At 45.6% G+C, this 14,254-nt stretch overlaps 1 protein-coding gene across 1 annotated transcript in view; it reads left to right on the top strand.

Moving 5' to 3' along the window:
* LOC138663353 (zinc finger protein 585A-like) overlaps positions 1-14,254 on the top strand; it is a 169,609-nt gene that overhangs the window by 29,500 nt on the left and 125,855 nt on the right. Inside the window, exons 9-10 of the mRNA XM_069749533.1 lie at positions 10,079-10,091; positions 10,593-10,623. Coding sequence (XP_069605634.1) covers positions 10,079-10,091; positions 10,593-10,623 — 44 coding nt within the window. The remainder of the gene's footprint in view (positions 1-10,078; positions 10,092-10,592; positions 10,624-14,254) is intronic.

Here is a 14,254-nt window from a genome sequence, read left to right as displayed (position 1 = left end):
CAGGTGTTTTGGTGAGCTCGTTGGCTGCCTTGCTATTTAGCTCCACCTGAGTCTGTCTTCCTTGCTCCTTGTCAATGTTCCAGTGTTGGATCTGAGCTACTGCATCTTTCCTTGGGTCTGCTGCTCTGCTAGATAAGTGCCTCTAGTTTGTTTTCTGTTTTTTCTGTCCAGCTTGCTATTAACTTTTGCTGGAAGCTCTGAGAAGCAAAGGGGTGCACCGCCGTGCTGTTAGTTCGGCACGGTGGGTCTTTTTGCCCCTTTGCGTGGTTTTCGTTTTAGGGTTTTTTGTAGACTGCATAGTTCTCTTTGCTATCCTCGCTCTGTCTAGAATATCGGGCCTCACTTTGCTGAATCTATTTCATTCCTACGTTTGTATTTTCATCTTGCTAACAGTCATTATATGTGGGGGGCTGCCTATTCCTTTGGGGTATTTCTCTGAGGTAAGTCAGGCTTGTATTTCTATCTTCAGGCTAGTCAGCTCCTCAGGCAGTGCCGAGTTGCATAGGTAGTGATAGGCGCAATCCACTGCTGCTTATAGTTGTGTGAGGATAGATCAGGTACTGCAGTCTACAGAGATTCCACGTCTCAGAGCTCGTCCTATTGTTTTTGGTTATTGCCAGATCTCTGTATGTGCGCTGATTACTGCACGCTGTGTTGCCTGATTGCCAGCCATAACAGTCGGCAGAGTGGGATCGCTTCCATCTCCGCTCAGCAATCCTGGAAGCCCGTCTCAATTCTTTGGTCAGGCTGGTCAGCCAGGGCTGCCTGTTAATTGTACGAGTTTTACTATGCATGAGCGGGGCGGCCGAATTGAGTGTTGCTGTTATTGTGGTGTTATAAAAAGTGGCAGCAGCATCTGTGTCATGAAGGGAGGGTATGTCTGTGAGAGGGAGAAGGGACTCCGAGAGTGATTGTAAGTTGAGATGTTTGAGATTTCTGCAAGGGTGAGTGAGTTTGTGGAGTGGGGGCTGCACACTAGGAGAGGAGAGGGACGAGAATGTCAGTAGGTTGTGGTCAGACAGGGGGAGGGGTGTGTTAGTGAGATTAGTAAGGGAGCAGAGGCGGGTGAAGATGAGGTCCAGCGTGTGGCCATCTTTGTGAGTGGCCTCAGAGGACCATCGAGTGAGGCCGAAGGAAGCAGTCAGTGATAAAAGTTTAGAGGCAGCTGAGGTGAAAGTGTCAATGGGGACATTGAAATCAACCATGATGATAGTGGGGATGTCAACAGAGAGGAAATGAAGTAGCCAGGTGGTGAAGTGGTCGAGAAAGGTGGAGATGGCTAGTTCTGGGGGGCGGTAGATGACAGCCAGCTGGAGGTTGGAGGGGGAATAGATGCGGACAGAGTGCACCTCAAATGAGGGAAGAGAAGCGGAGGGTGGTAGCGGGATTGGAGTGAAGGAGCAGGTGTCGGACAGGAGCAAGCCAACTCTTCCACCGCGTTTGTTGCTGGGGCAAGGGGTGTGAGAGAGGTGGAATCCGCCATAGGAGAGCGCAGCTGGAGAGGCCGAGTCAGAGGGGGTGAGCCAGGTTTCGGTGAGGCCAAGGAAGGAGAGTTTGTTGGTGATGAAGAGGTCATGGATAAATGGCAGTTTGTTGCAGATGGAGTGTGCGTTCCATAGTGCTCCAAGTAGTGGGAGCGGGGGAGTGGGGGCTGGATGAATGGGTATGAGGTTGTCATGGTTGGGAAAACATGCGGAGGATCGTGGCAGGGGGTTAGAAACGAGTGTGGGGATGAGTTGGGGAGGGCCGGGATTTGGGGATATGTCACCAGCGATGAGGAGTAGCAGACAGAATATTAGAAGGTGGGAGCAGGATAGGACATGATGCGGCCGTGTGTGTCTGGAGAAAAAGGATTGTATGTGGAGGAACAGTTCTGAGGAGAAGGTGAGATGGCTGGGGAGGATGGAGGAAGAAATGACTATTTCCTTACTAGGTGGAGGGATTGCAGGAGATTGTAAGAAGTAAAGTAGTATGGGGGTGAAAGAGAAAAGAAACCGAAGCATTGTAGTGGTTGGTGTTCTGTTACCTTCCAGTCAATTCTGTAGAATGTAAGCCCGCAAGGGCAGGGTCCTCGCCCCTCTGTATCAGTCCGTCATTGTTAGTTTGTTTACTGTAAGTGATATCTGTAACTTGTATGTAACCCCTTCTCATGTACAGCACCATGGAATCAATGGTGCTATATAAATAAATAATAATAATAATAATTCCAGTCCAATTCAGTCTAATTCAGAATCATAATTAAAAAGATGGAAGTTAAAAGATGAATTGCAGCAGACTGAGTCTGTAGCAGACTCCTGCATGTGAATATATCCCCAGTTAAGGGCAATCAGGTGTGAATGAGGAGGTGGATGGGTATGGGAGACCAGATGTAGAGACTTAAGCAGAGGTCATAAAGAGAGGGAGGGGTTGGAGTGACCACTCAAAGAGATGCCAGGATAACACAGAGATGAAGCCACGGCTCCGGCGCAGGCGTACTTTGCTCTGCCCTGTTGAGGGCAGAGGATAGTACTGCAGTGCGCAGGCGCCGTAAAGGTCAGAGGCCCGGCACCTGCGCACTGCAGTACTTTGTCTGCCCTCAACAGGGCAGAGCAAAGTACGCCTACGCCGGAGCCGTGGCTGAAGATCAGAAGAGGACGTCATGGAAAGAAGATAGGAGGCGCCGCAGCGGACCGGAGACGCCCATCCGACCTGACCAGCAGCGGGACCGCCCCTGGGTGAGTATAATATAACGTCTTTTTCTCCCTTTTCAGGTTACATCAGGGGGCTTATCTACAGCATTACAGAATGCTGTAGATAAGCCCCTGATGCCGGTGGGCTTACCTCACCCGGGATTTTCGGGGTGACAGGTTCCCTTTAAAAGATGGAAGTTAAAAGATGAATTGCAGCAGACTGAGTCTGTAGCAGACTCCTGCATGTGAATATATCCCCATATCTCCAGTTAAGGGCAATCAGGCATATACAAATGATACATTGTGGATGTTTTATATCCTCCAGAACGGCGTCACTGATCCAATTGCTTAATTCATTAATTAAACCGCACCTTTGGTGCAGTTTTTTGTGTTAAAACTTTTCTTTGTATACAAAACAATACAAATAGATGTAAAATGCATATTGGATGCACAATAAAATCCATATAAAGAAAAATATAGTACAGGGAAAATCCTCCGGTTTAAGTGTGGATAGTTTCAAAATCCAATAGGATTCTTTATTCACAAGTCTTTGGGACCTATTAGACACACGTTCTGATATTTGTTCTAATATATTGAGTCTTAATCTGGTGGGATCTCGTTTATATTTTAAAGCGAAATGCCTAAACAGACTATGACAGATTACACCTTTCCTAATATTATGTCTCTGGCTGGTCATCCTGTTATGGATCGCTTGGGCCATTTTTAGATCCCTGATATTGGATGAATCTACCTTCTCTCCCTTCTGTGCTGCTGAATGTGCTCATATGGTCCCTACAAGACCAGGTCCAGTCTTTCTGACCAAACTTCGCTTTTATGATTGACAACATTAAATGTGCAGTGAGGGCCAAGTGCGAATTTCTGTACAATAACAGTAAATTCAAAAAAGCTCATTTTTTTCTCATTAATGTACACTCTGCACCCCATATTGACTGAAAAAAACAGGAATGTAGTGATTTTTGCAAATTTATTAAAAAAGAAAAAATGAAATATCACATGGTCGTAAGTATTCAGACCCTTTGGTCAGTATTGAGTAGAAGCACCTTTACAGCTATTACAGCCATGAGTCTTCGTGGGTATGATGTAACAAGTTTTTCACACCTGGATTTGGGGATCCTCTGCCATTCTTTCTTGCAGATCCTCTCCAGTTCCGTCAGGTTGGATGGTGAACGTTGGTGGACAGCCATTTTCAGGTCTCTCCAGAGATGTTCAATTGGGTTTAGGGCAGGGCTCTGGCTGGGCCAGTCAAGAATGGTCACAGAGTTGTTCTGAAGCCACTCCTTTGAGTGCTTAGTGTCATTGTCTTGTTGGAAGGTGAACCTTCGGCCAAGTCTGAGGTCCAGAGCACTCTGAAAGTGGTTTTCATCCAGGATATCTCAGTACTTGACCGCATTCATGTTTCCTTCAATGACAACCAGTTATCCTGTCCCTGCAGCTGAAAAACACCCCCATAACATGATGCGGTCATCATGTTGGGATTGTATTGGGCAGGTGATGAGCAGTGCCTGGTTTTCTCCACACATACCGCTTTGAATTTTCACTAAAAAGGTCCATCTTTGTCTCATCAGACCAGAGAATCTTATTTCTCATAGTCTGAGAGTCCTTCATGTGTTTTTTTAGCAAACTCTATACGGGCTTTCATATGTCTTGCACTGAGGAGAGGCTTCCGGGCCACTCTGCGATAAAGGCCCGACTGGTGGAGGGCTGCAGTGATAGTTGACTTTCTCCCATCCGCCTACTGCATCTGTGGAGCTCAGCCACACTGATCTTGGGGTTCTTCTTTACCTCTCTCACCAAGGCTCTTTTCCCACGATTGCACAATTTGGCGGATGGCCAGGTCTAGGAAGACTTCTGATGGTCCCAAACTTCTTCCATTTAAGGATTATGGAGGCCACTGTGCTCTTAGGAACCTTGAGTACTGCAGAAATTCTTTTGTAATCTTGGCCAGATCTGTGCCTTGCCACAATTCTGTCTCTGAGCTCCTTGGCCAGTTCCTTTGACCTCATGATTCTCATTTGGTCTGACATGCACTGTGAGCTATGAGGTCTTATATAGACAGGTGTGTGCCTTTCCAAATCAATTCCTATCAGTTTAACCCCTTACTGACATCGGGCGTACTAGTGCGCCGATGTCAGACTTCCTCCCTTTGATGTGGGCTCCGGTGGTGAGCCCACATCTTTCATGATGTTTTGAACAGCTGACATGTGCCCGCAATAGCCACGGGTGGAATCGAGATCCAGCCACGGCTATTAACCAGTTAAATGCCGCTTCAAATTCTGAAGCGGCATTTAAATTTCGCTTCTGGCAATCGCGAAGGAAATACGCACACCAGTGACAACTCGTCAGATGATCGCGGGTCACCGGTGTGTTGGCATGACAATCTGAGGTCTCCTGGAAACCTCTATGGTTATCAGTGCCGGCTTCCTGTGAGCGCCACCCAGTGGTCGGCGCTCATAGCAAGTGAGGAAATCAGCTACATAGAGATGATCTGAATATCGCCTCTATGTAGCAGAGCCAATCAGGTTGTGGCAGCTTCTAGTCTCCTATGGAGACTATTGAAGCATGCCAAAAGTAAAACCAAAAAAGTTTTTAAAAATATAAAATTAAAATCCCCCCCACCCTTTTGCTCATACAAAATAAAAATAAAATCAAACCTACACATATTTGGCCCTGCTGCGCTCAGAATCGCCTGATCTATCAATAAAAAAAAGGATTAATCTGATTTGCTAAACGACATAGCGAGAAAAAAAGTCAAAACACCAGAATTATGTTTTTTTGGTTGCTGCGACATTGTATTAAAATGCAATAACGGGCGATCAAAAGATCGTATCTGCACCAACATGGTATCATTAAAAACGTCAGCTCAGTGCGCAAAAAATAAGCGCTCACCCAACCTTTTATTTTTTAACAAAGTTTGTTTGTTTGGTTTTTTTTTCACCACATAGATAAAAAAGAACCTAGACATGTTTGGTGTCTATGAACTCGTAATGACCTGGAAAATCATAATGGATGGTCAGTTTCAGCATTTAGTGAACGTAGCAAAAAAGCCAAACAAAAACAAGAGTGAGATTGCACATTTATTTTTTAAATTTCACCGCACTTGGAATTTTTTCCAGTTTTCTAGTATACAACATGGTAAAATCAATGGTGTCATTCAAAAGTACAACTTGTCCCGCAAAAACAAGTCCTCACATGGCCATATTGATGGAAAAATAAAAAAGTTATGTTTCTAAGAAAAAGGGGAGTGAAAAACGAAAACGCAAAACTAAAAAAGGCTTCGGGGGTTAATTAAACACAGCTGGTTTCCAATGAAGGCGTAGAACCATCTTAAGGAGGATCGCAAGGAAATGGACAGCATGTGACTTAAATATGAGTGTCTGAGCAATGCGTCTGAATACTTATGACCATGTGATATTTCAGTTTTTCTTTTATATTAAATTTGCTAAAATTTCTACATTTCTGTTTTGTTTTCAGTCGAGATGGGGCGCAGAGTGTACATTAATGAGAAAAATGAATTTTTTTTAATTTACGCAATAGCTGCCATGAAACAAAGAGTGAAAAATGTAAAGGGGTCTGAATACTTTTTGTACCCAATGTACATTTATTGACGCCTGCAGAAGATGTGTTGGCATGGCTCGAGCCCTGGTTTCATGGATTCACTCCATGTCATAAAATACATTATGTTTTCAATCCTAAATACCGTATATACTTGAGTAGAAGCCAAGAATTTCAGCCCATTTTTTTAGGCTGAACTTGCCCCTCACGGCTTATACTCGAGTCATACCCAGGGGTCGGCAGGAGAGGTGGAGTGGCAGCTGTCTAAGCATACTCACCTGCTCCTGGCGCGGTGTCCCTGGTTCCCCAGCGCTGGCAGCTTCTTCCTGTAGTGAGCGGTCACATGGTATTGCTCATTACAGTAATGAATATGGACCCAACTCCACTCCCATAGGGGTGGAGCCGCATATTCATTACTGTAATGAGTGGTACCATGTGACCGCTCACTACAGGAAGAAGCTGCCGACGTCAGGGAAGCAGGGACCGCGCCAGGAGGAGATGAGTATAAGCAGTGCGCGATATTCACCTGCTCCCCGTTCCACCGCCGCTACGTTCCCCGTCCACTGCACTGATGCTCAGGTCAGAGGGCACGGTGACGCAATTAGTGCGCGCCGCCCTCTGCCTGAGCAGTCAGTGCAGTGGATGGGGAATGTAGCGGCGGCTGGCGGCGGTGGAAAGAGAAGCAAGTGAATATAAAAAGTGCCGGGGGCCTGAGCGACGAAAGGTGAGTATGTGATTGATTTTTTATTTTATCACAGCAACAGCATATGGGGCAAATGACTGTATGGAGCATGTTCTGTCCTCACTAGATGAGGCAGGCTCATACGTAGCTATACAGTCAGCTAAACCGCTATACCGGGGTCCAATAAGGAGACTGTGGTTGAGTCTGTGCTTTATTAAACGTAGTGGTATATTGATGCGGTGAAACTGTGAACAATGATATACATAGAATCAGTGCATGGTATAGAACAAATACATACTACACATGATGTACATTATGCATAACATTTAGAAGGCTAGTAACTGAACTAGAAGTACAACTGGTTAAGCTAGGCTAATATAGAGCAGGGATTATCTAGAGAAAACATAAAGACATACCGGCAATGCAATCGCAAGGGGGATGAAGTACAAGCGTCTTTCCTTGAAAGCAGACTGAAGGAAGTGAAAGGGAAATGGAGGGAAATGGAGGCTGAGCTACCATAATGCATTGCAAAGGGGGAGGAGAATGAGAAATGGAAAATGCCAAAAACAGAAAATGGAACTGCCAACATAACTCTGACCGCTAGAGGGAGCCAAAGCATCACAAAGGTATGAATATATCCATACTGAGAAACCTGCAATTATGCAAACAGATAATCGGGGTAACAATATTTGTTGGCGGAGACAGAACAGAGCATCTTATGGGGCAATAATCAGCATTTATGGACCATTACATGGGGTAAATGACTGTATGGAGCATCTTATGGGGCCATAATCAGCATTTATGGAGCATTACATGGGGCAAATGACTGTATGGAGCATCTTATGGGGCCATAATCAGTATTTGTGCAGCATTATATGGGGTGTATTTTGTATGGAGCATCTTATGGGGACCATCATGAACTGTATGGAGCATTATATGGGGCTCCTGATTCAATATGGATATTCAAAAACACTTAACCTACTGATGTCTCAATTAATTTTTCTTTTATTGGTATTTATTTTTATTTTTGACATTTACCGGTAGCTGCTGCATTTTCCACACTAGGCTTATACTCGAGTCATTAAGTTTTCCCAGTTTTTTGTGGCAAAATTAGGGGTCTCGGCTTATACTCGGGTCGGCTTATACTCGAGTATGTACGGTAATTCGGATTGTGCAGTAATCTCTGCTGAAATGGGGGCGCTAATACTTTCTCTACTCTTCTGGTCAGGAATCATAGTAGCTCCAGTAGTCCACCATAAATGAGTGCAACTCCGGTTTAGTGTTGGAGTTCTCCCCTCATACCTATGTTGTTGTTGAGGATGTAACTTTTTTTTTGATACATGTTCATTCTGCATGATAGTTTGAATGTGGTGGGATCGGCCTGCCTCACTTATCTGAGTCTGTAACTCCCTGGTGGTGTTTAGAAAAAGGTTTCAGTTACCAAATGCCTGAGATCTAAATTTAAGATCCCTCAGCTCTGCACTATCATAAAAAGTTCTATTTAAATGTCTAATATTTCTTCTTGACATTTATCTGACAGAAAATATTAGTCCTTACGATAGTTTTTATTGCTTAGAGCCACCGAGTCCCATACTTCAGTTACTCCAGAGAAGTTTCACCGCTACTCATTTTTTTTTTCCTGAGGATGATTGTTCAGCTTGATCATTTCAGTAGATGTGTTATTGTCTATAGTCACAGTTTTGCCCATTACCCTTTAACTTCTTTAACCCCTCTACATGGATTTGGACTTACACAGAGACCCCTAGGCTTGAAGCACAGTGTTACCTACTGTTCTGTGGAGTAAGATGGGAAGAAGAATAGACAGATAACCGTGTCAGAACCACGAGGCCAGAGAAAATACTAACTCAGGAGACATAGGAGTAGTCAGTAAACAGGCTGGGGTAACAACAGCAAACAAATACACAAGCCGGGAGCTGAGCACAGAGGACTGAACTAGAGGAGATCAAGGCTGTATCTGGCAGATTCCAGCAATATGCTTCAAGCTTTAGTAAGGTGGGGTGCTTTCGAAGTCCAATTCTGATTGCCCAAGGTGTTCTCAATCTCAGACGGAGATATTGCATCTGCTTTGGGTTTGTCCCAGATTGTCCTCCTATTGGATTGTAGTGTTGAACTTCATTGGAGTGGTGTATGGGTACGTTATCCCTAGGGATCCGTTGATATCTATATTAGGGTATGTGGACGAAATATTAACTGGCAATACGGCTAAAATTGTAATTGCAAGATTATCATTTGCTGCAAGGAAACTGATTGCAAAATATTGGGTTAGAGAGGAGCCTCCGAATTCATTGCTCAAATGAACCACATAATTCAACTTGATAAGTATTTACACCAGGAGAGACAAGCTGGATTTCTTCCATAAATTATTGCAGCCGTGGTTGGATAGGATTAATTTATGGTATACTAGTATATAGTATTATAGAGTACAACTTATGGTAAACGGGAACTCTGATATTGTGAACTATGGACAAATTATTGTTTGCTCCTGATATGGTCTCCATGGGGGGTTAATTTACTGTAAAACATAAAATGAGTATGAACATGTGATCTGTTGTAAATCTTGTTATGGTTAATACAAATTTATCTGATTAAAAAGGTGTGGTGCTTTCCAATTGGCTAAAACAGGGAGCAGATTACTGCAGCTGATAGCACAAACACCCATACTGCCAGACTGGATGGTACTACAGATGCCAGGCACCCTAATCTTAGTGGCTGGGAAGAGCCTGTACCGCCAAGAGCTTCTGGTTCCAACCCCACCTCTGTTACCAGCATCGCCTGCAGAATTAGTAAGCCGCGTCTGGTGTCCGAAGCAGACGTTGCAGGAGCAGATCCAAGAGGAGATGGGGCACACCATTTGCAGAATCCCTAATTATGACAAAATTGCAGAAAACCAGATCAGATGAAAAGTGACTCCATTTTGTAAATTATAACCCTCAATAAATTAATCTATAGGAATAGTGACTATTTTGACTGCACTGCAGTTTCCAGATTAGGGTTGAGCGACCTTGACTTTTTTAGACTCAAAAGTCGAGTCGAGTGGAATCGGCCGATTATCGCGAAAAGTCGGGGATCGACCGAAACACGAAACCCAATGCAAGTCAATGGGGGAGCATAGTCGGCAGTGAGTGGAGGCCAGGAAAACACCTACAGTGCCCATTTTAATGGCAAAAAACATACATTCTTGTTACTGAAGCTTGTCAATCTAAATTTACCTTATAATAATAGTAAGGCATTGGAAATTGGGGGTCATTTGGCTAAAGTTGTGGTGGGTAGGGCTGGTTCAAGTATTTAGTGGGCCCAGGAAATGTGGACCACATCACGGCAGTGGAGCAGGGAGAGGTAAGTATTTCAACTTTGCAAGTGCTGTGATCCTGAGCAAGCAGGGGGGGCCCACTCGTTGGCATTGGCACTGGCACAGGGCCCCTCACAGTACGGCGGTGTGTTTGCACGGCGGGGGCGCCTCCCACCGGCAGCGACACTTTTGCGTACTATGAGGGGCCCTGTGCCAGTGACGTTGCCAACGAGTATTCCTCCCCCCACCTGATGAAGGAACCTGCACCTTCATCTGCACCTTCCTCTTTGTCCCCGTGTAAGGTGGTATGGTATGCGGGAAGGGGAACCTGACTTTCAGCAGAGTCACAATCTTGCAGTGTAGCGTGCACGGGGAATGTTGCGTTATGGGTCAATGTACCAGCAGACTCATCTATCACTGGCTGGGCAATGGGCAGGATGAGGGGGAAACAGATATGGGCCCAAAGAATAAAGTGGGCTAAATGCAGTTCAAAATTGGTAACAGGACTAACCAGGGGGCATTGCAGTGGAGGACAACTGTAATGAGAGGCTGAGACAGAGAGTAGGCCCATATCAGTAAGTAGTCTAAATGCAGTTCAAAATTGGCAACAGTAGTAAACAGGCAGCACGGCTTTGTTCACTGGAGAACAGCAAGGAGCGGCAGACACCGATAGAAGGCCCCAACCCAACTAGTAGGCCCACTGCAGTTTTAAAATTCCGATAGGCTGAAAACCAGATAATTGTTGGTCATTTTTTGTAAAGAGGACAGCTGTATTGAGTGGCGCAGCCAGACACTACAAGTAGGCCTTACACCACAAAGTTGGCTCGACGCAGGTTTAAAAAAGGTTACATGGGTACATGGTCTGCATTGGTGTGCTCAGTGGAGGACAATTGGAAGGAGGGACTGCAGAAAGACTTAGTAGGCGTAAAATAACAAAATAGGCTCTATGCAGCTTCGATTATGTGGCAACCTGGAGAACACCTTGGAGCGGCAGACACCGTCTCTACGACCCAGACCCAACTTGTAGGCCTAATGTAGTGTTGTTTTAACAACTACTTAACACGAGCATGAAGATTGAAGCAATGGAGAGGAAACCTGGAGAACACCTTGGAGCGGCAGACACCGTCTCTACGACCCAGACCCAACTTGTAGGCCTAATGTAGTGTTGTTTTAACAACTACTTAACACGAGCATGAAGATTGAAGCAATGGAGAGGCAACCTGGAGAACACCTTGGAGCGGCAGACACCGTTAGTAGGCCCTACCGAAATAGTAGCCCCAATGCAGTTTTCAAATTCCTATAGGCTGAAAACCAGACTATTGACGCTCAGCTTTTTTCAGAGGAGGACAGCTGTATTGAGTGGCGCAGACAGACACAGGTAGTAGGCCTTAAATACAAAATTTGGCTCAATGCAGTTTAAAAAAGGTTACAGGGGTACACAGGCAGCATTGGTCTGTTCAGTGGAGGACAATTTCAATTATGTACGCCTACAATTAAAAAAAGGATGCTCTATGCAATTTAAAATAGGTTCCAGGGGTACACGGACAGCATTGGTCTGGTCAGTGGAGGACTATTGGAAGGAGGGACCGCAGACAGGCTTAGTAGGCCTAACATAACAAAAGTAGGCTGTAGGCACTTTAAAATAGGTTCCAGGGGTACACGGGCAGCAGTGGTCTGGTCAGTGGAGGACTAGTGGAAGGAGGGACCGCAGACAGGCTTAGTAGGCCTAACATAACAAAAGTAGGCTGTAGGCACTTTAAAATAGGTTCCAGGGGTACACGGGCAGCAGTGGTGTGGTCAGTGGAGGACTAGTGGAAGGAGGGACCACAGACAGGCTTAGTAGGCCTAACATAACAAAAGTAGGCTGTAGGCACTTTATAATAGGTTCCAGGGGTACACGGGCAGCAGTGGTCTGGTCAGTGGAGGACTATTGGAAGGAGGGACCGCAGACAGGCTTAGTAGGCCTAACATAACAAAAGTGGGCTGTAGGCACTTTAAAATAGGTTCCAGGGGTACACGGGCAGCAGTGGTGTGGTCAGTGGAGGACTAGTGGAAGGAGGGACCGCAGACAGGCTTAGTATGCCTAACATAACAAAAGTAGGCTGTAGGCACTTTAAAATAGGTTCCAGGGGTACACGGGCAGCAGTGGTCTGGTCAGTGGAGGACTATTGGAAGGAGGGACCGCAGACAGGCTTAGTAGGCCTAACATAACAAAAGTAGGCTGTAGGCACTTTAAAATAGGTTCCAGGGGTACACGGGCAGCAGTGGTCTGGTCAGTGGAGGACTAGTGGAAGGAGGGACCGCAGACAGGCTTAGTAGACCTAACATAACAAAAGTGGGCTGTAGGCACTTTAAAATAGGTTCCAGGGGTACACGGGCAGCAGTGGTCTGGTCAGTGGAGGACTATTGGAAGGAGGGACCGCAGACAGGCTTAGTAGGCCTAACATAACAAAAGTGGGCTGTAGGCACTTTAAAATAGGTTCCATGGGTACACTGGCAGCAGTGGTCTGGTCAGTGGAGGACTATTGGAAGGAGGGACCGCAGACAGGCTTAGTAGGCCTAACATAACAAAAGTATGCTCTATGCACTAGGAATTATCTTGCAGGGGTACACAGGCAGCATTGTTGTTGTCAGCGGAGGCCGATTGTAATGAGTGTCTGACAGTTAGTACTCACAAAAAATAAATAGATGTTAATGTCTCGCAATACAACAAAACCAAAACACAAAAGGGTGGCATACTTAGGTACAGGGGTGGGCTCCTCTGCTTAGTTTCAGACCTAGTAATTTGGCGCAAAGTATTTACTGGTGTAAATATAGGACACTGCCCCTGACTATTTTAAGTAGCATCATACATGTCAACACATTGGTATTGTCAGTGCCAGGCATTGAAGGATGTCAGCGCATAGACTAAACATTGGTGGAGCTGTGAGAGATAATTTTGCAAGTGGTAGAGCACTGTTTGAGCTGGGGGGGAACTCTCTTGTGGCCGGCGGTACAGGCCCAGGGCCCCTCATGTTACAACGGTGTGTCTGACGTTGGGTGCGCACCACCACCACCAGAGACACTTTATTGTACTATGAGGGACCCAGTGGCAGTGCCGTCGACCAAAAGCGTGCACACCCACCTCTTCAGACAAACGGCACTCTCACGGGTGCTTGCGCCAAGTCGCGAGACCACGGCCCCGTGGGGGGAGTTTGGCCATTTAGGGAGGTGTAAACATGTCGTATGCTGGACAAACAGCTGCTGCAAATTACGAGATTGGAAAAGTCAGTCAGAGCAGTCCACAAGCAAGACCTTTTCATAGGAAAGCTAGGTGTCAGCCGTGAAAGGTGGGGCAAAACAATTCGAAATCCAGTAGTGTTTCATTTTAATGAAGGTTAGATCATCAACATTTTGGGTAGCCAGACGAGTCCTTTTTTCAGTTAATATTGAACCAGCAGCACTGAATACTCTTTCTGATAGCACACTAGCTGCTGGGCAAGCAAGCTCCTGCAATGCATATTCTGCCAATTCTGGCCAGGTGTCTAATTTGGATGCCCAGTAATCAAATGGGAATGACGGTTGAGGGAGAATGTCGATAAGGGATGAAAAATAGTTAGTAACAATACTGGACAAATGTTGTCTCCTGTCACTTTGAATTGATGCTGCAGTACCTGTCCTGTCTGCGGTCATAGCAAAATCACTCCACAACCTGGTCAGAAAACCCCTCTGTCCAACGCCACTTCTGATTTGTGCACCTCTAACACCTCTGGCCTGCTGCCCCCTGCAGCTCGTGTGATAACGATCACCGGCGCTGTGTGCTGGGAATGCCTGAATCAAACGGTCAACAAGAGTTGATTGTTTGGTTGCTAATATTTGTTCCAGGTTCTCATGTGGCATAATATTTTGCAATTTTCCTTTATAGCGAGGATCAAGGAGGCAGGCCAACCAGTAATCGTCATTGGTCATCATTTTAATAATGCGTGGGTCCCTTTTCAGGATACGTAAGGCATAATCCGCCATGTGGGCTAAAGTTCCAGT

Source organism: Ranitomeya imitator, chromosome 2 (assembly GCF_032444005.1).
Source record: "Ranitomeya imitator isolate aRanImi1 chromosome 2, aRanImi1.pri, whole genome shotgun sequence".
Lineage (NCBI taxonomy): Eukaryota > Metazoa > Chordata > Amphibia > Anura > Dendrobatidae > Ranitomeya > Ranitomeya imitator.
Note: the sequence above shows the minus strand (reverse complement) of the source record. Positions and strands in the feature narration are given on the sequence as shown.